Here is a 23,796-nt window from a genome sequence, read left to right on the forward strand (position 1 = left end):
CACGCATGTAATCCTAACTATTGAAGAGATTGAGATTTAAAGGATCATGGTTCAAAACCAGCCTGGGCAAGATAATCTGGAGACTCTCATCTCCAATAAACTATTCAAACGCCTGAAGTGGAGCTGTGGCTCAAGTTTTTGAAGATAGCGTTGAGCAAAAAAAAAAAAAGCTCAGGAACAGTCATGCACACACACATACACACACACACACACGCCTGATGCAAAATTTTCCATTAATAGTGGTGATGATAATTTAGGTTTCTTAGTGATATGTGACTTCTTATTTGAGAGGATTAGTAAATATGTATTTATCAGAGTACTCCTTAAACTACAGTAATTTGTATTAAGTCAAGACAGTTTTATTTACAATCTGAGAAGTAATTAAGTACAAGATTGAAGCAGAAGATAAGACTTGAGTTTTCACTTTTTCATTTCACATTGTTTACATATTTGGATGGCCTTTTTTGTCCATAGGTTGTCCTCATGTCTGCTACCATCAACTGCAAGGAGTTTGCAGACTACTTTGCTGTTCCTGTTCAGAACAAGATGAACCCTGCTTATGTTTTTGAGGTGGAAGGCAAGCCCCATGCGATAGAAGAATATTACCTCAATGATTTGGACCACATCTATCATAGTGGAGTATGTGGGAATGCCTCGTTTCTTTTACAGTAGTGGACTTTGTTATTTGATCACACCTGTATTCAGCATTTGAGCTTGCAGGTACCTCTTAGAACATAAAATGAGGGAAAGAAACCAGAGGGGGGCCGGGAGTTTGGCCTAGTGGTTAAAGTGCTTGCCTAGCATGCATGAAGACCCCGGTTCGATTCCTCGGTACCACATACATAGAAAAAAAGCCAGAAGTAGTGCTGAGTCTCAAGTGGTAGAGCTCTAGCCTTGAGAAAGTCCAAGGACAGTGCTCAGGCCCTGAGCTCAAGCCCAGGACTAGCAAAAAAAAAAAAAAAGAAACCAGAGGGAAGAGGGTTGAAGAATAAAGGAAGGAAATTTCTGAATTTGTTATGAACTGACCATGTAAATACATCCTTGTGGAAATTATTGGGACTGGTTTTACACATTGCTGATATTGAAAAGTTAGGTATTTGATTTTTTTTTCTTTGCCAGTCCTGGACTTGGGCTCAGGACTTGAGCACTGTCCTTGGACTTTCTCGAGGCTAGAGCTCTACTGCTTGAGCCACAGCATCAGTCCTGGCTTTTTTCTACATATATGGTACCGAGGAATTGAACCTGGGTCTTCGTGCATGCTAGGCAAGCACTCTACCAGTAGATCAAACTCTGGCCCAGGTATTTGATTTTGATTAGTACACAACTACAGATTCACTTGGGGATGGGAGATTATTTTATTTTGAATAACTTTTTTTTTTTTTGCCAGTCCTGGGGCTTGAACTCAGGGTCTGGGCACTGTCATTGAATACTTTTTGCTCAAGGCTAGCACTCTGCCACTTGAGATTCAACATCACTTCTTGCCTTTTATGTTTATGTGATACTGAGGAATCGAACTTAGGGCTTTGTGCATGCTAGGCAAGCACTCTACCGCTAGGCCATACTCATGGCCCACGAATATTGTTTTGATTACATTTTCTAATATTTATCTTGTTCAGTAAGAACAGCTAAGAATACAGACAACATAATCATTGTGGAAGGCAATTGGAGGAATTCTCAATAGTCATAAATTTACTCCATAATCCATCAATACCATACGCAGACATCTATCCAAAAGATTGCAAGTTAGGAGACAGCAAAGATATTTGCATATCCATCTTCCTTACTGCACTATTTACCATAGCCAAGTTAGGGAAACTGTCCAGCTGCCCTTCAGTAGATGAATGGATCAAGAAAATGTGATATCTGCCTGCCTGCCTATCTGTCTATCCTGTCTGTCTGTCTGTCTGTCTGTCTATCTATCTATCCATCCATCCATCCATCCATCCACCCCCCCACACAATGGAACTTCCTCATCTATCAGGAAATGGAAGGACCAGGAAGAAATTATGTCAAGTGAAGTAAGTCAGATTTAAAGAGACAAAGGATGTGTGTTTTTACTGCTGTGTGGCATTTGGATCTAAATTACCCTCTCACACACAGGTAAACATATACAGGGTCATATTCATGCATACACAACAAGCACATTAACATATGGTATATGCAGGGGAAGATTCCAATAATGGACTCCTTTGAATAACTAACCACAGTTTAACAAAATGGACACCAGGAAGCAGAGGGGTGTGTGTGTGTGTGTGTGTGAATGTGTGTGTATGGTGGGGTATGATCAAGGGAAGTGGGGGTAGATGAATGGAGAGACGGAATCTGAGCCAGTGCCGTCATAACATTCAGTGTACACATGTGACCATGGGACTAGGTAAATTGAAGAGGTATGTGGGGTTGAAGGAGATGGGGAGAATGATTGATGATCAAGATATGTTGTATTCATAAGGTAACATATTGAACCCCTTGTGCAACTACTTGAAGGTAATACATTTTTTTTGGTTAGTTATGGGACTTGAACTCTCGGCCTGGACTCTTCAGCTCAAGGCTACTGTCCTACCCCTTAAGCCACAGTGTCACTTCCAGTTTTCTGGTGGTTAGTAAGAATCTCATAGACTTTAGAGCCTAGGCTGGCTTTGGACCAGGATCCTCGATCTCAGCCTCCTGAGTAGTCAGGATTACTGGCATGAGCCACTGTGCCAAGCCGTAATAAAAATTACTTAAAGTGTGATCACAAGCTGGTCTCAATGCTCATCTGTAATCCTAGCTTCCCAGCGAGGCTGAGATCTGAGGATTATGCTTTGAAGCCATCACAGGGAAGGAAAGTTCATATTACTCTTATCTTCAGTTGACCACCAAAAAGTTGGAAGTGTTGCTGTGGCTGTGGTGAGCATAGCAACGAGGCCCTGAGTCCACGCAGAGCACATGCACATATGCACTCAAGGGTGCTGTCCTGGAAGCAGGGGAAGCTGTTTATGCACCTGTCTTTACCAGTCTCTTGACCCCCTGGGTTTCTCTGCATCTTTTGTGACTTCTGTCTGGACTTGGGATCTCTGTTTCTCTGCCTCTCTCTGCAGCTGTTTAAACAGCATGACTTTGCTATCCTACTCAGCTCAGGTGGGTTTGCTAGGGCCCTCGTAGATCCCTTGCTGAGTCAGGGGAGCTCAGCTCTAGGCTTACCTGGTGCCTCTGACACTTGACACTGCTGGCCAGTTGGCTCCCCTAGAACATACCTACATTTTATTTTTCTGTATCCTGTGAAGAGTTCTTTTCATTCTTTGTTTTCAACTTTCTTTGTATGAACATCCTTAGAAAAAGTATATAAGATGTAAATATACCCTTAATGAAATGGTGACTTGACCATCTATGATCCATAGCCATCACAGAAGTAGAGCATTGCACGCCTCTACTCAGGCGCATGGTGTGTTGTTTGGGGACCATGCCCTCCCTCCCTACCGCCCTACCGCACAGCTTTTAGATATATATATTTTTTTACATTAGGGTTTTCTTATTTTTAGATCTTTAATCAGCTTAACCGGGTGCACAGCTATCTTGGCTTTCTTGCTCTAAAGTGCCTTTTCTCTTACTTGCTTCTTTTTTTTTCTTCTGTTGTTGTGGGCTTGAATTCACGGCCTGGGTGCTGTTCCTCGGCCTCTTTGTGTTCAATGATAGTGCTCTACCACTTGAGTCATAGCACCACTTGTGGCTTTTGAGTGGTTAATTTGGAGCTAGGCGTCTCGTGGGGACTTCCCTGCCTGGGCTGGCTGTGAATGGGGATCCGCAGATCTCAGCCTCTCAAGTAGTTAAGATTACAAGTGTGAGCCGCTAGTGCCTGGCTCTCACTGGCTTCTTGTGCCCCTCCCTTGCCAGCCAGGGCACGATACTCTCCTGTAGCAGGTGGGCAAGGGCCCACATTGTGACTTCTTCTTTACTCTGCAGATAGTGGCTGAGCACCTGAGTGCCTGCTTTGGGAGAGCCTGCTCTTCCCACACTCTGTCCTTGGATGTAGGGCTTTTGTACTAGGTTGCGGTGTCTCAATTCAGAAAACACAGGTTTGAGCTTTGGTGTTTCTCCAAGGCCTAACACACAGCAGGCAAAACACAATACAACACAACAAGACAAGAGAAAGGCTCTAGAGTATTCATGAGGGACTTGTGCTGTAGCCCTGGTGTGGTGTAGTGGATGAGCAGGCAGCTGGGCGCTCCCCTCCTGGAGAGGGGCAGATAGTTGAGTGTGCTTGCTGCTCAGCAGTCTGCAGAGGGGCTAGAGGAGCCTTGTCCAGTCACCTGGGCCCCGTGTGGTTGTGGGATGCACCGTTAGACTGGTCCAGAAATCCCCATGGCTGCCTTAACATGAGCTTATGTTCTTTTCTTCTTTTTCCTTTCCTTTCTTTTTAACTTTGTCTCGAGCCTGAGTGCTATCCCACAGCTTTTTCATTTGAGCCCGGTGCTCTACTACTTGAGCTACAGCTCCACATCCAGCTTATTTATTTCGTAGTTTAGTGGAGATAAGAGTGTCATTGACTTTTCTGCCTGTCCTGGCTTTGACTCACAGTTCTCAGATCTCAACCAGAATTACAGGTGCCAGCCACTGGCACTTGCCTGTGGTTATGTTCTTAAGGCACAGTGGCGGACGAGAGATATGACACAGCTGTGTCTCGTTACTTCCAAAATGGGGAGATGGTGGAATCTTGGGGATTTAGGAGGCAGGAGAGGCTGGCTTGAGATTAGAAACAACTCCTAGGTTCCCTAGATGTGTGACGTAACTTCCCCTGTGCCCTGGGGAGAGATTCTGCACCCTCCCTGTCCTGTTGTGCCCCCTCTGCCCCCAGTCCTGCTCCTGTGGCTGAGTCTTGTGATGGGTGTTCTGAGCCGTGCAAAGTGCAGCCAGTGCTTAGGGTTATATTAATTTTACTTAGGACATTAAAGGAATGAGGCACCCATCCAACCCAGCATTTCCTCTGAATCCTATTTTGGTATCCTGAGTTTTGTCTTTTGCTGTCTTCAGCTCTCTCCGCATCGCCTGGAGGAACCACTGATAACGAAGGATATCTATGAAGTTGCTGTCTCCCTAATCCAGATGTTTGATGACTTAGACATGAAGGAGAGTGGGTAAGAGTTACTCTACTGTCTAGTGTCTAGCTTGTGGGTGTTTTGTTGATTACCATACAGCTATGGATGCTCATTCAGCAGACACTATAGATAGTGTTTGGATGTGTTTTACTGGAAAGTTCTACTTAAAGTAGGTAGTCCCAGCCACATCAGTGCAGTTTTAGGACTGATGGTTTTAAAAGCTGGGATCAGCAGCCTGGAGGAAAGATAGCTTTTCCAGACATGAGCTTTCTGTATCCTTGTTTTCACGTGTGAGGGATGTGTGTTGCTGACATATAACCAGGCTTCTATTCTCTTATCAAGCTTTTGGAAGTTGGGGAATTTTCTCCCTTCAGAACAGTTTTTAGGCTCTGTGTGCTAGGGCCTAATTTAAAAAATGCTGTACTCAAGAAATTAAAGAGGACACTAGGAAATGGAAAGACATCCCATGCTCATGGCTAGGGAGAAACAACATAGTGAAAATGGCTATACTGCCAAAATTGATATACAAATTCAATGCAATCCCCATCAAAATCCCAAAGACATTCTTTACTGAAATAGAAGATACAATCCAGGGGCCGGGAGTTTGGCCTAGTGGTAGAGTGCTTGCCTAGCATGCACGAAGACCCGGGTTCAATTCCTCGGTACCCCACATACATAGCCAAAAGCCGGAAGTGGTGCTGAGGCTCAAGTGGTAGAGCTCTAGCCTTGAGAAAGTCCAAGGACAGTGCTTAAACCCTGAGCTCAAGCCCAGGACTGGCAAAAAAAAAAAAGAAGAAGATACAATCCCAAGATTCATATGGAACAAGAAAAGACCTAGAATAGCCGAAACAATTCTAGGCAAAAAGAGCAATGCTGGTGGTATTACAATACCAGACTTCAAACTCTACTATAGAGCCATAATTACAAAAACCGCTTGGTATTGGCACAAAAACAGGCCAGAAATCAGTGGAACAGAATAGAAGACCCAGAATTAGAACCATATACCTATAGGCAACTTGTATTTGACAAAGGAGCCAAAGATACACAGTGGAACAAACACAGTCTATTCAATTACTGGTGCTGGCAAAACTGGGCAGCCACATGCAGAAAACTAAAAATTGACCCTAGCCTTTCACCATGCACAAGCATAAACTCAAAGTGGATCAAAGACCTCAACGTCAGACTGGAAACCATGAAGCCGCTACATGATAAAGTAGGAGAGACACTGGAACTCATAGGCACAGGCAAAAGATTCCTGAACAGAATCCCAGGGTCACAACAAATTGGAGAGAGACTCGATAAATGGGACTACCTAAAAATAAAAAGTTTCTGTACAGATGAAAACATTGTCGCAAAGGTAGAGAGACAGCCAAGCAACTAGGAAAAGATATTCACCAACAATACATCTGACAAATGCTTAATATCCAGTATCTACAGGGAACTCAAGAAACTAATTCCCCCCAAACCCAATAAACCATTCATTAAATGGGCAAGGGAACTAAAGAGAGACCTATCCGAAGAAGAGATAAAAATGGCAGAAAAGCATATGAGAAAATGTTCATCATCCATGGTCATAAAGGAAATGCAAATAAAAACAACCCTAAGATACCATCTTACCCCAATAAGAATGGCCAAGATTTTGAACTCAGACAACGACAAATGCTGGCGGGGTTGTGGAGAAAAAGGAACCCTACTACACTGCTGGTGGGAATGCACACTAGTTCAGCCACTCTGGAAAGCAGTGTGGAGGTGCCTTAAAGAACTGAAAATAGACCTTCCCTATGATCCCGCCATACCACTCCTGGGCATCCATCCTGAACAGCATGACCCAAGATATGATAAGGACACCTGCTCAGCTATGTTCATCTCTGCACTATACACAATAGCCAGGCGATGGAAACAATCCAGATGCCCTCCTGCAGATGAATGGATACAGAAAATGTGGTATATATACACAATGGAATTCTACATAGCCAACATAAAATAATGGCATTCACAGGGAAATGGATGAGTCTAGAGCGAATCCTGTTGAGTGAGACAAGTCAAGACCTAAGGAACAAAAGGCGCATGGTATCCTTAATATGTGGCTATTAAATCCAAAGAGTACAAGAGAGAGGACTCAATAACTGCATACCCAAAGCTATGGACATGGTAATGGAAATATAAACAAAACTATATAGACATAAAAACCTATGACTCTATAGACATAATGTTTTATTTCTTAAATTAATGTTTTTCTATGACATACAAACCCTTAGCCTAATTTTGATTAAGTTCTAAATTCTAAGTCCCAGTGATTGTAAATAGAGATTCCCTCCTTGAACACTTGTTTGTTAAACTTGTCATTTAAAATATGATGTAAAAATCAACGTTAATAAATTCTTTAATAAAAAAAGTGCTGTACTCCACTATGGACCTTCACCGCCCTAATTCCCTACAGCTCTTAAGTAACGTTGATAACTTGGAACAACAAACAATGGAAATGGACATTCTGTATCTTACTGCCAACCAGAACTTGATAGCTGGATGGCTTTTCTCTGAAAGGCCTTAGGTAAATGCTCCTAAATTAATGTTTAATTTTTAAATTTAGGTTTTCTTTCCCAGATCACTTTCATTCTTCCCAAATTACCCTTTAAAGAATCTGTTGGAGCCAGGTGCAGTGGCTCACGCCTGTAATCCTAGCTACTCAGGAAACTGAGATCTGAGGATTTCAATTCAAAGCCAGTCAGGGCACTAAAAAGTCTTTGAGACTCTTATCTCCAATTAGTCACCAGAAAACTGGAAGTGGCATTGTGGCTCAAGGGTAGGGTGGTAGCTTGTAGCTGAAGAGCTCAGGGACAGTGTCCATACCCAAAGTTTAAGTCCCACAACTGACAACAACAAAAAATCTGTTTGTAATGGGTTAGAAGTTTAGCCTAGTACAGGTTTGATTCCTCAGTACCATATACATAGAAAAAGCTGGAAGTGGTGCTGTGGCTCAGCCTAGAGAAAGCCCAAGGACAGTGCTCAGGCCCTGGGTTCAAGCCCTGGGACTCAGGGTTGGGGTGTGGAGAAAGAAGAATCTGTTAGTAAACATTTTTTGTTTTTGTTTTCGTTTTTTGCCAGTCCTGGGCTTGAGCTCAGGGCCTGAGCACTATCCTTGGGCATTCTCAAGGCTAGAGTTCTACCACTTGAGCCACAGCACCACTTCCGGCTTTTTTCTATGTATGTGGTACCGAGGAATCAAACGCGGGTCTTTGTGGATGCTAGGCAAACACTACCACTAGGCCAAACTCCCAGCCCTAAATGTTTTATTTTTATTTAGCTAATTTTTTTATTCATATTTTTCTTTACTTAAATTAAAAACAACAGCAACAATCTAGCCAGGCACAGTGGCTCATGCCTGTAATTCTAGCTACTCAGGAGGCTGAGATCTGAGGATCAAGGTTTAAAGCCAGCCTGGGCACAAAAGGACCTGGGACTCTTATCGCCAATTAACTTCTAGAAAATGGGAAGTGGGGCTTGGCCTCAAGGATAGGGCGGCAGCCTTGAGCTGAAGAGCTCAGGGACACCACCCAGGCCAAGTGAGTTCAAGCCCATGACCCACAAACAGACAAACGGGTTATATTTTACTCTTAATTCAGGATGCAGCATGATGCTTTGATGTGTATAGACAGTTTGTACTTAATCTAGCTAACTGACATAACTCATTCACTTTTTCTCTTTCTTTCTTTCTTTCTTTCTTTCTTTCTTTCTTTCTTGTCTTGGGGACTGAACTCAGGGCCTGAGCACTGTCCTTGGGCTTTCCTCAAGATTAGTCCTCTACCACTTGAGCCACAGCACCACTTCCAGCTTTTTTGTATGTATGTGGTACTACCAAGGAATCGAACCCCGGTCTTTGTGCTTGGTAAGCAAGCACTCTATTGCTAGGCCAAACTCTCATCTCTTTCTTTGTGTTTCTCTGTGTCTGTTTCTGCCTCTTTTTTTTTGTCTCTCCCTGCCAGTACAGAGGTTTTGAACTTAGGACCTTGAGTTTGCTTGGCTGGTGCTCTACTATTCTTTTTTTCAAGCTTGTTTTTTAGATGGAGTCTCAGATTTTTCTGTCCATCTGACCTTGAACCAACCTTAATTCTCTAGACCTCAGCTTCTTGAGTAGCTAGGATTATAGATGTGCGCCACTGCTGCCTTGCTCTCATTCTGGAAATGCAGTTCCATCTCTTTGGTACAGATTTGAGTTACCCTTACCCAAAATGCAAGCTTGAAACAAGAAGAGTTTTCAGTTTTGGAGTTTTTCCAGTTTTGGAATGTTTGCATAGATTTCACTGGCTAAGCACCCGTATTCTGAAATTCAAATTCAAAATGTTCCAGAACCCCAAATTTGTTGAGGCCCAGCCTGTACAGATTGTAAGTTACTGTGGATGTGTTGCCTTAAATTCCTTTTTCTAATTTTATTTAGCATTGTTGAGATATAATTTCTCTTGTTCTTTCTGTATTCAGATGACATTGTTCTGGCTTCTCTTGTACTCTGGCTAACTTTCAGATATGTTCTTAGTCTTTGATGACCTGTGGCATCACTGCTGGGAGTGTGTGTGAATTTCTCTTTATTTTCCTTCAGGGACAACTCTTATCTCCAATTAACCACTAGAAAACCAGAAGTGGTGCTGTGGCTCAAGTGGTAGAGTGCTAGCCTTGAACTAAAGAGCTCAGAGACAACACCCAGAGTTCAAGTCCCATAACTAAAAAAAAAAAAAAAAGAATAAGAATATCACTTGGTCTGAAGCTAGTAGCGTCAGGATTGTCACAGAGCAGGGCCTGTTTCAGCCTCAGTTCACATTTATGTATCTTTCATTGTGACAGAAACAAGACCTGGTCAGGGGCCCAGTTTGTGTCAGAGCGGAGCAGTGTATTGGTGTTTTTGCCAGGTATGTTGTTGCTTGCCTTTACAACACTGGACAGCACATATTTTGAAAACTATTGTCCATATTATTTATTCTTTCTAGACACTGAGAACATAAACAAATGTGACTTTGAGGGCTTTAAAACATATATAAATATAAACATAAACATACATATATATAAAGAGAGACATTGAGGACTTTAAAACATATATATGTATATATATATATATACAGAGAGAGAGAGAGAGAGAGAGAGAGAGAGAGAGAGAGAGAGAGAGAGAGAAAGACAGAGGAGGGAGGAGAGGGAGAGAGAGGGGGAGAGAAGAAAGATTTACTTTGATTCACTGTTGTTCAAAATCAAGATGCCAGCAAAACTGTAATCCTTTTGAAGTCGTATGTGCACTCCCTTCTTGTTGGTGTATTGCTAGCTTCTGGTTATGGTCATCAGTCTTTGGTGTTCTTAGCCTGTAGCTGTGTCACTGTTCTCTGTTTCTGTGTTGTGGCATTCTCTGGGTGTTTGTCTCTTCCCCTTTTTCTTGAGGAAACCAGTCTTCTGGGGTTGAGGGGCTCTCTTACGCTGTTGTGGCCTCATCATTGATGTCATCTGCAGTGACTCCATTTCCAAATAAGGTCACATTCAGAGTTAGCAGGCTGGGACTTCAGGGTATCTTTTTGGGGGACACAGTTTGAATCCATAACAGTCCTAAATACTTGTAATTCAGGATGTGAGGCAAAAGGCACACACACACACACACACACACACACACACACACACGCACGCACGCACAAACTATGTTCAAGTGTGTTTGAACCTAATGAAAGAGTTAGCATATTTTGATGACCAAGTTAAAAAAGTCTGATCATTTATTGCATGTCAGGGTTGAACCAAGGTTTTATGTGCTCTACTACTGAACTGCACCCCAGTCGAAGAATTATTTTGCTTTGCCTTTTTTTTTTTTTAAACAGCGTCTCCACATAACCCTAGCTAACCTCAAACTCACAATCCTCCTACCTCTGTCTCGATTCCGGGATTACAGGAGTGTACTACCACATCTGGTTTAAAAATAAATTTATTTGGTTGTTCGTTTGTTATTGCTGGATGCCAGTGGCTCATGCCTATAACCCAGCTACTCAGGATGCTGAGATCTGAGGGTCATCTATTTTTTTTTTCCAGTCCTGGCTTGAGCTCAGGACCTGAGCACTGTCCTTGGACTTTCTCAAAGCTAGAGCTCTACCACTTGAGCCACAGCACCACTTCCGGCTTTTTTCTATGTACATGGTACCAAGGAATCAAACCCAGGTCTTTGTGCATGCTAGGCAAACACTCTACCACTAGGCCAAACTCCTGGCTCCAGGGTCATCGTTTTAAGCCAGTCTGGGCAGGAAAGTGTGTAAGACTTTTATCTCCAATAAACTACTCAGAAAAAGCTGAAAGTGGCATTGTGGCTTAAGTGGTAGAGCACTAGCATTGAGTAACAGAAGCTCAGAGGCAGTTCCCAGGCCCTGAATTCAAGGCCTGGGACTAGCAAAAAAAATGGTTTTATCAGAAATTTTTTTGCATACTTATTAAGACATTAGGAAGTTTTGAAGCTAGAAATGTAAAATTAGTCATATTGGTAATACCTACTTGTAGTTAACTGCTTCACAAAGAAAAGCATTAGAAAGATATACCTATTTTAATATTTTTGAGTTACTACTAGTTAGTGTCTTGTATTTCTGGTTGTAGTTCTGATACACTTAGATAAAAAGGGTAAAGTTAAATAGAAGGGATTGTTAGGGGCCTTCTTTGAAAAAAATACCCTTCTAATTTAAAGGTTAATTTTCAGTAATAAATACAAATTTGTCTTTTCATTTCCCCTAGGTCTGGGTGAAATAAACTATATGCATGAACTTCTCACAAACATGATTCACAAAAGGTATGCTTAAATGATGTGGCTTCCTTTTTACCTTCAGAGCATTCTGTTGTTTATGACTTACAAATTTTTAATCATCTCGGTGAACAGTTAACTTGCTTTTGTATCTCATGTATAGCATGTGATGTTTTATTTTAGAAACTTGTTTCTTAGATTGCAGGTCTATCCACTCCATTCCAGTGTGACTTTAGAAGAACAGAACAATGTATTTTTAAGTCCAGTCCCCGGGTACAGAAAGGTAGGAAGGCTGGGAAGTTCACGCACTTGAGGTCATTTCCTTAGAGGGTCTACTTAGGAAAGATGTGGTGCGTTGGCCTCCTTTGTCTACAGCTAGTGGTAAGTCACCTCAACAGTGCTTGATGAGCCAGTTCTGCCACTTGTGATTTATTTTGTAAATCACTCTGCTACAAAGGTAAGATTGTGTGTGTGTGTGTGTGTGTGTGTCTGTGTGTCTGTGTGTCTGTGTGTCTGTGTCTGTGTCTGTGTCTGTGTGTGGGTCATGGGGCTTGAACTCTGGGCCTGGGAGCTGACCCTGAGCTTTGCAGCTCAAGGCTACTGCCCTACCCCTTGAGCCACAGCCCCACTTCCCGTTTTCTAGTAAATTGAAGATAAGAGTCTCATGGTCTTTAGTGCTTGGGCTTTGAACAGTGATCCTCAGATCTCAGCTTCCTGAGTAGATAGGATTACAGGCGTGAGCCACCATGTCTGTTTTTTTTGTTTTTTACATTGGTCATGGAGCTTGAACTCTGGGCCTAGGCATTTCTCCTGAGTTCTTCAGCTCAAGGCTACAACCCTACCTCTTGAGCCACAGTGCCACTTTCAGTTTTCTGGTGGTTAATTGGAGATAAGAGTCTCATGGTCTTTAGTGCCCGGGCTGGCTTTGAAGCTTTGAACCTGAGATCCTCATATCTCAGCCTCCTGAGTAGCTAGGATTACAGGTGTGAGCCACTGTGCCTGCCTTTTTTTTTTTTTTTTTTTTTTTGAGATAGGGTTCCTTGTATAGTCTAGACTGGCCTTGAATATGAGATGCACTTGACCCAGTTTCCCAAATGCTGGAACAGGTGTGTACCACAGTGCCTAGGGAAATAGAACTTAATGCCTGGGCACTGACTCTGAGCTTAGTGCTCTACCACTTGAGCCACAGTGCCACTTCAGACTTCTCCTGAGTAGTTTATTAGCAATAAGATTATCCTGCCTGGGCTGGCTTTGAACTGGGATCCTCAGATCTCAGATAGGAGCCACTGCCCCTAGCTAAGTTTTGGTGTCATTTAATTATTCTTTGGTGTGTCTCAGAGTAGGGATTCCATGATGTTCCTGACTCTCCTCTGGTGACTTTGTTAGAGAAGCCATGGTCTAAACCTTTCTGGAGGTTTTCGGTTTGTGTGGGGATTGTCTTGATGATGATCCTTCCTTGCTGCCTGAGATGATCAGGGAGCAGTGGGAGCCTGTAGGACGACTTCCCTGATTCCTCTGAGAATGTTTGGAATTTGGGGACAGCCTAGACCTTGAATGATGTGCCCAGGTACTCACAGTTCCAGCCCTTCATCCAGATTGACTTTTGCCCCTGGTCGTTCCACGTTCCATTCCACCGTTCCTTGGCAGGGTCAGGAGCAGCTTTGTCTCTTTCCTGTTGCTTTGTTTTTTTGAGGGTGTGGGAGGTTGAGAAAGGTTGAGATGGGATCATGCAGATGTGCCCAGGTTGATCTCAAAATAAGAGTCTCCTATTCTTAACCTCCCCAGTAGCTAGAATTATGTGTGAGCTCTTAGTGCCTGGCTCTTGCTGCTGCTGCTGCTGCAAAACGCTTAAAGCATTGTGTGTGACTGGTTTTCCATGCTCCAGGGGCTTCTTGATCAATTATGATTTGAATAAAATAGCAAAAGTGGCTAATGTGAGCTGTTTATTTAAGAGTAATAGTATTCAATGTGAAGGTTTTTTGTTTTTTTAAACAAACTCTGTATAATGGTATGCATAGTGGAAGGAGAACCTGATGAGAGTCTTTGATGTTCACAGATTATCCTGTCTACCAACATTGCAGAGAGCTCCGTCACGGTTCCTGATGTCAAGTATGGTAGGGTCTCTAGCTGCTTGCCTCCCCACTGGGGCATCCAAGGCTCCTTGGTGCCTGCAGCAGTTGTCACTGTCCCTCCTCTTCCTCTGCTTAGAAAAAGAGGCTCACCTAGGTCCTTCACACTGGTTTGCCACCTCCTCCTTGAACAAGTGGTCTCACTGGGGCAAGGTTACTCTCAGGTGTTGGGGTGTTGCCTTTGTGGGACTAGTGTCTGGAAAGGACAAATGCTATACAAGAAAATGAACCAGGGAAGAAGTAGCTTTGGGGCCGGGGGGGGGGGGAGAAATCATATGACCTACAGGTCATTCTGAGGCCCACTTTGGTGTATATTCGGATCAGAGTTTCCGGGTGAATTCTGGAGGCCAGGCCATGGGGGACTTGCTGGGGGACCTAGGGAACTGAGGGAGCTACTCCTAGGATGCGTGGCCTGGGAAACCAGGGAAGCAGCGTCCCAGGGCAGGGTGGGGTGCTGAGGGTGACCCTGGTGTAAGTGGGAAACCAGGACTGAGGCGTGAGTGGCAGTATGTGAGGCTGGGAGCTGACCTCATTTTCAAGAGAATGCACAGACCTGGGAAAAGAACCCTTCCCCAAAGCTCGCTGAGCATGGAGTTCTGGAGACAAATAGGACAGTGGATTGAGACGAGAGGGCCGAAGCCCATCACTTGTTGGTAAGGAAGACTGAAACTGGCCATGGAAATGGCCGTCTAGACACCCTCAGTGACTTCGACAAAGGCTGTTTTGGTGGAAGTGAAAGCCTGCTTGCAGCGGGCTTGGGAAAGAGCTGGGGGCACCAGTGGCTCCCCTGTGATCCTAGCTACTCAGGAGGCTGAGGTCTGAGGATCACATTTCAAAGCCAGCCCAGGCAGCAAAGTCTGTGAGACCCTTCTCTCTGATGACAGAAAAAGCTGGAACTGGTGCTGTGGCTCAAGTGGTAGAGCAAAAGGAGCTCAGGGACAGCCCAGGCCCAGAGTTCAAGCCCCAGGACTGGCAGAAAGAAAGAAAGAAATGGATGGGGTATCAGACGAGCTTTCTCTTGGGTCACTTTGCTGTAAAGGGTAGCAGAAAATTGGTCAGTGGCTGAGGGGAGGTGAGACCATGAGAATGTGTTTTCCTTTTCAAGACTAGCAGCACATTGGCTGGGGAGGGTGATGCTGGGAGTGTGGGTGCCGATCCAAGTTCTTAGGGAGAGGGCTGAGGGGCCGACAGTGGAGGCAGGCATGGGAGGAGCAGTGGTTTGGAGAGAGAGACCTGAGCAGAAGACATGGACTAGATCCCTAAATGTGGCCAAGTGGGAAAGAACAAAAAGGCCACCGTGTTTTCTCCTCAGACCATGTAGGATGCCTAGGGCAGAGAGAGAATTGTCCTTCACCAGGATATGCTGGCATCAGAATTAGTGCCCACATGCCATGTAGCTTAGGAGCTTGTGCTTTCCTGGTCAGGAGAGAGCTCAGGGTTGGGGTGTGCATGAGGGATGGTGTTAGGCCTCAGTGGGGGAGGTTGAGTCAGGGCCCCAGCATGGAGGAGAAAGGCAGTGGGAGTTCCTCCTTGGAGCTATGGTGGAGAGCATGCCACTGGGCTGGTGAAGTAGAGTGGGAGGCTTGGTGATAGGGAGAGGTTGTGTGAGGTCAGAGAGAATAGAGGCAGCTGGCCCTGGTTCTGTGACACTAAATTCACCAAAGTTGTATCAGGGTTTGTGTCACGAGAGGATGGAAAGCAGTTGTGCAAAGGGAGGGTGTTGTGTGGTGCAGTCTGAAGGGGCAGAATCAGCCTGGGAGGTGGGAGGGAAGACAGCCAACATGACCCTAGAGGGTGAGACAGGAGGACTGCCAGAGGGGGCTGCCAGGCTCTAGCTCTGTGCCTCACAGAAACAAGTAACTTGCTCCACCCATCCACAGGCAGATGGTGCAGGCCTCGGCCATGCTTCGCCACTGTTGTGACCATAACTCTTTTGAGGGAATATTGGTAGGCTCTCTTATAGCACCTGGAGGCTTATAGGTTATACATTCTGTGTGTCCAATGCCCTCAGTCCTTGCAAGGGGGGCTCTCCCTGTCTTAGGTGGTGTGAGTGAGGTTTCTCAGGACTCCTTCATTCCAAAGGCCACATGTCCAGGTTGTTGTTTTCTTTCATATATTTTTATTGTAATTAATAGAAGGGTTACATTATATTTACCAGATAGAAGGTACGTTACTTCACAAACGTGGATACCCTTTGTCCTGTCTTGGTTGTCCATGTTGTTTTATAACTGTGTTTTACTTTCTTATGTAATGAATTCTGTGTTAGCAAAGTATTTACATTCCGTTTTTTCCAAATGCCAGTTATAGACTTTTGTCTGACTAGAACTCTGGTTTGTGATGAAGATACAAATTATCAGAGTCTGCGATTGAGCTGGGCCTCTAAGACCAGTTGTGACCAGAGAAAAGGTGAGAGGACAGTGGTCACAGAGATGCCTGCACGTGTCTTCTGGTACTCTGTTTTTCATTTCCCTCTTACTACGACTGCCTTGTTGGGATGAATTAGAAGTTTAAATGTCAGCATGACATTTGGTCCCGAGTCTTATCGTCACAGCGCTCCTCTTCCAGTGTTTCAGGCGATATCTGTACATACGGGACAGCTTCCCTAGAGTCTCCACACCATCATTTTCACTGTGGAATAAAAGAGATTTTTCAATAATCTTTCTTGTGTGGTTTTCCCTGGCAGGCGTAAACTGAAGTGGTGCCAACAGCTCTAAAATGGACCCAAATTCAGTTTGATGAGTAAAATGAGATTATTTAATGATTTTTTGTTCTCGTTGTTTTGGTAAAATGAGTTTGATAGGGGTTGCATGCAGAGTGCTAGATGACTATGTCACCTGAATGACAAAGTCACCTGAAGTCACCAACACTCCAGCTACCAAACTCCTGTTTTTTATGGCTCTGTCTATAGCAGAAACTATATATTTAGAGCACCACCTAGTGTCAAAATCAGAAGCAACAACAGGTTCACATGAAAACAAGACTGGAGCCCGGCCAGTGGCTCAGGCCTGTAATCCTAGCTACTCAGGAAGCTGAGATCTGAGGATCACGATTCAGAGCGAGCCTGGGCAAGAAAGTCTGTGAGACTCTCAGTCTCCAGTCAACCACCAGAAAACTGGAAGTGCCGCTGTGGCTCAAAGTGGTAGATTGCTAGCCTTGAGCTGAAGAGCCCAGGAGCAGGGGCCAGGCCCAGAGTTCAAGCCCCAGACTGACACAGACAAGCAAACAAAACAGACTGGGAAAGTTAGATGTTGATGTCCCTCCTGCCTTGTTCTTATCAGAATCTCATCAGGGAGTCTGCTGGTTTGGGCATACATCCAACTGTGGGAGGAATGGCTACAGTTTGCATATAGAACAGCTAAGTTAAATGGTGATTTGCTTCAAGATGGAGTTACTCTGGCTAAGATTTAGAGGACTCATCCATAACTAGTTGCAGACACTCATTTTGACAGGCCTTCCTCTGATTTTCCCTAAGTAAGCCTGCTCAGGACTCCAGGTCTGTGGCATCGTCTGCATGTGCTCTGGTAGAGGGGAAGGGGAGGTCCATTTAGGAGATGGGATGCTTTGACAGCCAATTAAGATGGTTTTTGAGCTCAGGATCTTGAAATCATGACATCTCCTGATTTAATATTCAATGGCTCGCCTTCCATATCTCTCTATTCTAATCTTGAGGTCATTTGTGGAGGGAGTGAAAATGATCAAAGCACATTATATACATATTTGGAAATAACAGGAAAACCCCTTTGTATAGTTCTGGCACCAGTGGCTCATGCCTGTAATCCTAGCTACGCAGGAGATTGAAATCTTGAGGATCTGGGATTGATGCTTAGTCATGCAGGAGAAGTCCATGAATCTCTTATCTGCAGTTAACCACAAAACAGCAAGAAGTAGAGCTGTGGCTCAAGTGGTAGAGAAAGTATAAGCCTTGAACAACAACCAAAAAAGCTCGAGAAGAGCACATGGGCCCATAGTTCAAATCCCAGTACTAGCATACATGTATACGAAAGTATCTCACAGAGACCTTCAGTGATTCATGCCAAATGATACTGAGTATCCATCTCTTTGCAGGCCGGGCAGGAAGAGTATCTAAAGGGTATTGTTACCGACTCATACACAGGGATTTTTGGGACAGCTCCATCCCAGACCATGTTGTTCCTGAGATGTTGGTAATACAGCTTTGGTTATTGTCAAAGTCTGTGTTTTTTACAGTTTTATTGAACAATCTAATATAATTTTTATTTTATTTTATTTTTTGCTACTTGAAAAATGTAATAGTAATTATTAAGGTGTTATATAGAGGGGTTGCCATTTTATAAGTCAGGTAATGAGTACATTTCTTTTTGGACAACATCACTCCTCCATTTCCTTTCCCCCAGTTTTCCCCTCCCATCCCTGCCTGAAAGTTGCATAGTTCATTTTCCAGGTAGTGTCTACTTAAGTAATATAATTTTGAGTTTTTGGGGTTTTTTTTTTGGTCAGTCATGGGTTAGAACTCTGCGCATAGGGGCTGTCTCTGAGCTCTTCTGTTCAAGGCTACTGCTCTACCACTTGAGCCACAGCATCACTTCTGGTTTTCTGGTGGTTAATTGGAGATAAGAGTCTCATAGTCTTTAGTGCCCTGGCTGGTTTTGAACTGGGATCCTCAGTTTTCAGCCTCCTCAGTAGCTAGGATTATAGGCTGCGCCCAGCTAATTTTGAGTTTATATATTATATAGTTTTATATAATTTTAATCCTAGAAAAATTACTGACTTCTTGTCTTTAATTGCAATACCAGTGTACTAAGTAAGCATTAGATACTTCCCAGGGCCTCTCACAAGTCCTGTGTTGTTAATGATAAGTGTTCCTTAGTTCTGCGGCCTCTAACAGCCATGTCTTTAAGTGTTGTCCCTTCCTGTTTCTTTTCTCTTTTTTCTGTTTTCTTTTCTTTTGTGGGTCATGGGGCTTGAACTCTGGGCCTGGGCCTTGTCCCTGAGCTCTGCAGTTCAAGGCTACTGCCCTACCCCTTGAGCCATAGCCCAACTTCTCCTTTTTCTAGTGGTGAATTGGAGTTGAGTGTCTCGGTCTTTTGTGGTTTTTTGTGCCTGGGCTGGCTTTGAATGGCCATCCTCAGATCTCAGCCTTCTGAGTAGCTGGGATTATAGGTATGAGCCACTGTGCCTGGCGCTCTTTTTGTAATAAGTAATTGTGGATCAGCTTTTGTTGTCTCTCTTCTTTCTCCTGATGAATTTTTTCCTCTTCTCTTTCTTAGTTTTCTCCTTTCTGTCCTTTTCCTCCCTTGTCTTGATGTGTTAGCCTCTTTCCGTTCTCTCCATTCTTCTCTCATTCTTGATCTTTTTCTTACCTCTCTTTTGCTTTTCCCTCTTAGCACCAGCATTCATGTGAATAGCTTATGATTGAATTCTCTGACCCTAAGTTTTGTTTGGTTCAGCGTTGTCCACTGGGAAGCACGATACTGAAAGTGAAGCTGCTTGACATGGGTGAACCGAGAGCTCTGCTGGCGACTGCTCTTTCTCCACCAAGTCTGAGTGACATCGAACGCACCATTCTTCTGCTGAAGGAGGTGGGCTGGCTGGGAAAAGCCAAAGCCTTTTATTTTGTAGGGGAATCCTTCAAAACCTTGCGGGTGTTTTGCGTGTTGTAAATGCTCAGCATGTGCTTGGAAAAGCTGATGTGGTGACTGATGTGTGACTCCAGGTGCTGTGGGAACCAGCTTTGTTGGTGGCTACTGAAACTGCCGCCACCTCCTTCATGCCTCCCTTGTCCCTGGTCCCTACTTGCTCTGTGTTGTCATGGTGACACATCTGTAGCACTCTCTTCTTGTCCGTTTGCTCCCCTGCTCTGCTCCTTAACCTTATCCTGGCCCTTCACCCACAGTGGAGATGCTGCCTTTTCTGCTTTGACCTCCATGGCTCACTCTTACCTTGTGCCCGGCAGCCATCACTCTGGGCCTTGGCACCAGCCCTGTCCTCGCCCACATGTACATCCGCTCCAGCTGTAGAGGCTCCCCTGACCCTCAGCCAGTGCTCTGCTGTTCTTAGACAGATGTCTGCTTCAGAAGTGTTTTCCACACAAAGTTTAAGCGTGTATGTGCACTGGGGCTTGAGCTGAGGACCTCACAGCCAGCACTCCTCCATTTGAGCCACACCTTCAGTTCTAGCATTTTGCTGGATAATCAGAGATGAGTCTGTAGATTTTTCTGCCATCACCCTCATTTCTCAGCCTTCTGAGTGCCTGGCATTATAGGTTTGAGCCACTGGCGTATTGGCAGCCCTCCTAAAAACAGTGAAATGGTGTAATTTTAAGAGTTAAATTGGTGGCACCAGCCTCTCCTAAGTTGATGTCAGTGTCATTTGAAGCCTTATGTACCAAAGTTTGGTCCTTTGTTTTTCACTCTAGTCCTAAGGGTAAGCAGGGATGTGTGAGTACTGAGTGCTTGCTATGGACACTGATTTGTTTTATAAAGGTGGGAGCCTTGGCAGTTAGTGGGCAGAGAGAAGATGAAAACCCCCACGACGGTGAGCTGACCTTCTTAGGAAGAGTGCTAGCCCAGCTCCCTGTCAACCAGCAACTGGGCAAACTCATCGTGCTGGGACATGTGTTTGGGTGCCTGGATGAGTGTCTTATTATAGGTGAGCACAGGACGGGCATGGCTTGGGGACGCTGGCATGGTGGCACACTCTGACAGTCCTCCTGTGTTTTGTGTTGTTAGCGGCAGCGCTCTCCCTGAAGAATTTTTTTGCGATGCCTTTTCGGCAGCATCTTGACGGCTACAGGTATTTACCATTCATATTGTAAGGGTCATCTTGTCCTGGTGGTGAGGAATGATCTTTTGTCATCTGTTTGCAGGAACAAGGTGAACTTCTCTGGCAGCAGCAAGAGTGACTGCCTTGCACTCGTGGAGGCCTTTAAAGTGAGTCTCTTCAAGGTGACCACCCAGACAGAAGGGCGGGGGAGGTTTCCCCTCATGCAGTGTCGCGGGGGCCACTCACATCTAGTGAGGATTAAGTAACAAGCTACTGGGGAAAGACCGGGAATGGCAGGAGGTCTGCATCACACAGTTGCTCTAAACCTTACATTTGTGGATTTTCCGGGATCACAGAGTGTAAAGAACCTCAACCCCTGCATTTCTTTGTGACTGTGGACCATTGACTTTTAGGCATGGCAGGCTTGCAGACAGCGGGGAGAGCTGCGGCACCCCAAGGTTGGTTGAGTTTCTTGGTGTCCTCGTGCGTGAAAGGTCATGTGTGATGAGAGGTCCCGGAGACTGTGTGACACTGAGTTTATGAATGGGGCAGTGCTGAGCCCAGCTGAGGTCCTGGGGACCCTGCGTTGAGAGCTGGTCCTCTGGGAGAGGGCTTGGCAGGAAGGGATCGTTCAGCTTGCAGAGCAGTGCTGCTGCTCCCCGCACAGCTCTGTGCCGCATCTGGGGCCGGCAGTGCCCAACCCGGGCTTGGAAAGAATTCGTCATCGGTCAGCCTTGCTACTTTCGGCTCAGTTTACCTCATCGCTTAGAAGGAGCTTAACTGATAGTCTCCATTTTCTTTCTCTTCTGGATATGCTTTTTTTTTTTTTCTCCTAAATTGATTAGAACCATCAATCTGTGTATAGTTTCACTGTGCTTAGGTGGACCTTGAGGGATTTCTCAGCTCGTGTCTGTCTTTTGGGGGGCAGATGAAGTAATATAAAGAACTGTCAGCTGGGTGTCGGTGGCTCCCACTCAGGAGGCTGAGATCTGAGGATCACGGTTCAAAGCCAGCCTGGGCACAAAAGTCCATGAGTCTCTTATCTCCATTTAACTACCAGAAAACCGAAGTGGCACTGTGGCTCAAGGAATGAGGCAGTAGCCTTGAGCTGAAAAGCTCAGGGACAGCGCCCAGGCCTAGAGTTCAATCCCTACAACCGACAAAAAAAAAAAAAAAAAAGGAATTGTCTCTGTAATGTTGTGGTTGAGATGTTTGTGTGTGTTTGTGTATGTATGTCAGTCTTGGGGCTGACATTATCCTAATGTATATTCTTTTTTTATGTACTAAAAGGATGAACTTGACTGGGGACGGTTAAATTATATCCAAATCAAGAGAATTAGAGAGGTAATGTATACATTTTATGATTCAGCGGATACAGGTAAAACTGACTTCTCAAATGTTAAGCACAGCATGCTGTGAGTTGGCCTCACAGGGATTCTCCTGATCTCAACCTCCTGAATAGTTAAGATTACAGGTGTGACCTACTGCACCTGACTTCTTGAGGATTGTTACAAGTGGGGCATGGGTATACCTGGCCTTGGGCTTGTGTGTATCTGTGTCATTTGTATGTGTGTAAAAGGGAATATGCACAGTATGATCAGATGTTGACATCAGGTTTTGAACACCAAAAACATGTTCCTATGCCTAGAAAGACATTTAGTACTCATCCATAGATGTATGAATAACAGGGACTGGGATTTTAACTTAGTGGTAGAGTGCTTGTCTAGCATGCATGAAGCCCCTGGGTTGGACTCCTGGGTACCACATACACAGAAAAAGCCAAAAGTGGTGCTGTGGCTCAAGTGGTAGAGCTCTATCCTTGAGAAAGCCCATGGACAGAGCTCAGGCCCTGAGTTCAAACCCCAGGACTGCCCCCCCCCATCCAAAAAAATTGAACCCAGGACTTCGTGTATGCTTGGCAAGCACTCCACCAGTAGGCCAAACTCCTGGCCTCAAGGGATAGATTTTTATTTTTTTACTTTTCCACCAGTCTTAGGGCTTGAACTCAGGGCCTGAGCACTGTCCTTGGACACTTTCTACTCAAGGCTAGCGATCTGCCACTTGAGCCACAGCGCCATTTCTGGCTTTTTCTGTGTCTGTGGTACCGAGGAATTGAACCCAGGACTCTGAGCATGCTGGGTAGCACTCTACCACTAGGCTATGCTTCTGGCCCTAGGGATAGATTTTTTTTTTCTTTTTACCCGTCCTGGAGTGTGAACTCAAGGTCTGAGCACTCTACTGAGCCGCAGCATCACTTCCGGTTTTTTCCATGTATGTGGTACCCTGGTCTTTGTGCATGCTAGGCTAGCACTCTACCACTAGGCCAAACTCACGGTCTCGAGGGATAGATTTTAAAAAAAAATTTAATGTTATTATGAAGCTGTACAGAGCTGGCTTACATTCTGTAAGTCAGGTAATGAGATTTTTTTTCTTTTTTCTTTCTCCCTCCTCCCCTCCCCTTCCCCCAGTCCTGGTACTGAACTCAGGGCCTGGGCATTGCCCCTGAGTTTCTCTTGCTCAAGGCTATAGTACTCTATGACTTGAGCTACAGCACTACTTAAGGCCTTTTCTGTGTATGTGGTACCGAGGAAGCGAACCCAGGGCTTTTTATGCATGCTAGGTAAGCACTCTTGTCACTAGGCCACACTCCCATCCCTTAAAGCTATATATTTGGTTGTAAGAAGTTTTACCCTTATCCTGTTGATTTTTGATGTGTTTGGCTGTTCTTGACCATCATTTCTTTTTTTTTTTTTTTTTTTGCCGGTCCTGGGCTTGAGCTCAGGGCCACTGAGCACTGTCCTTGGACTTTCTCAAGGCTAAGCTCTACCACTTGAGCTATAGCACCACTTCTAGCTTTTTTAAATATATTTTTATTGTAATTAATAGAAGGGTTACATTATATTCACCAGATTGAAGGTGCATTATTTCACAAACATTATACCCTTTCTCATGTCTTGGTCCCCATTTCCCTTCCCCCAGTTCTGGCTTTTTTTTTATGTATGTGGTACCAAGGAATTGAATACCGGGGTCTTCGTGCATGCTAGGCAAGCACTCTAGCACTAGGCCAAACTCCTGGCCTATAGTGATTTAATTTTAAGTTAGTCACAGA

The 23,796-nt window shown here is 44.6% G+C and overlaps 1 protein-coding gene across 2 annotated transcripts in view; it reads left to right on the forward strand.

The window, feature by feature from the left end:
• The window catches only part of Tdrd9 (tudor domain containing 9), an 82,236-nt gene that overhangs the window by 28,245 nt on the left and 30,195 nt on the right, over positions 1–23,796 (forward strand). For both annotated transcript variants that reach the window (XM_090344932.1, XM_090344933.1), the window contains exons 7-20: positions 475–639; positions 5,008–5,111; positions 9,909–9,973; positions 11,811–11,865; positions 12,016–12,100; positions 13,874–13,931; positions 16,248–16,352; positions 18,012–18,109; positions 19,373–19,504; positions 20,408–20,573; positions 20,654–20,717; positions 20,791–20,854; positions 21,101–21,145; positions 21,978–22,031. In XM_090344932.1, the coding sequence (XP_090201058.1) occupies positions 475–639; positions 5,008–5,111; positions 9,909–9,973; positions 11,811–11,865; positions 12,016–12,100; positions 13,874–13,931; positions 16,248–16,352; positions 18,012–18,109; positions 19,373–19,504; positions 20,408–20,573; positions 20,654–20,717; positions 20,791–20,854; positions 21,101–21,145; positions 21,978–22,031 (1,260 nt within the window). The remainder of the gene's footprint in view (positions 1–474; positions 640–5,007; positions 5,112–9,908; positions 9,974–11,810; positions 11,866–12,015; positions 12,101–13,873; positions 13,932–16,247; positions 16,353–18,011; positions 18,110–19,372; positions 19,505–20,407; positions 20,574–20,653; positions 20,718–20,790; positions 20,855–21,100; positions 21,146–21,977; positions 22,032–23,796) is intronic.

Source organism: Megascapheus bottae, chromosome 14 (genome assembly GCF_031878675.1).
Source record: "Megascapheus bottae isolate mThoBot1 chromosome 14, mThoBot2.hap1, whole genome shotgun sequence".
NCBI lineage: Eukaryota > Metazoa > Chordata > Mammalia > Rodentia > Geomyidae > Megascapheus > Megascapheus bottae.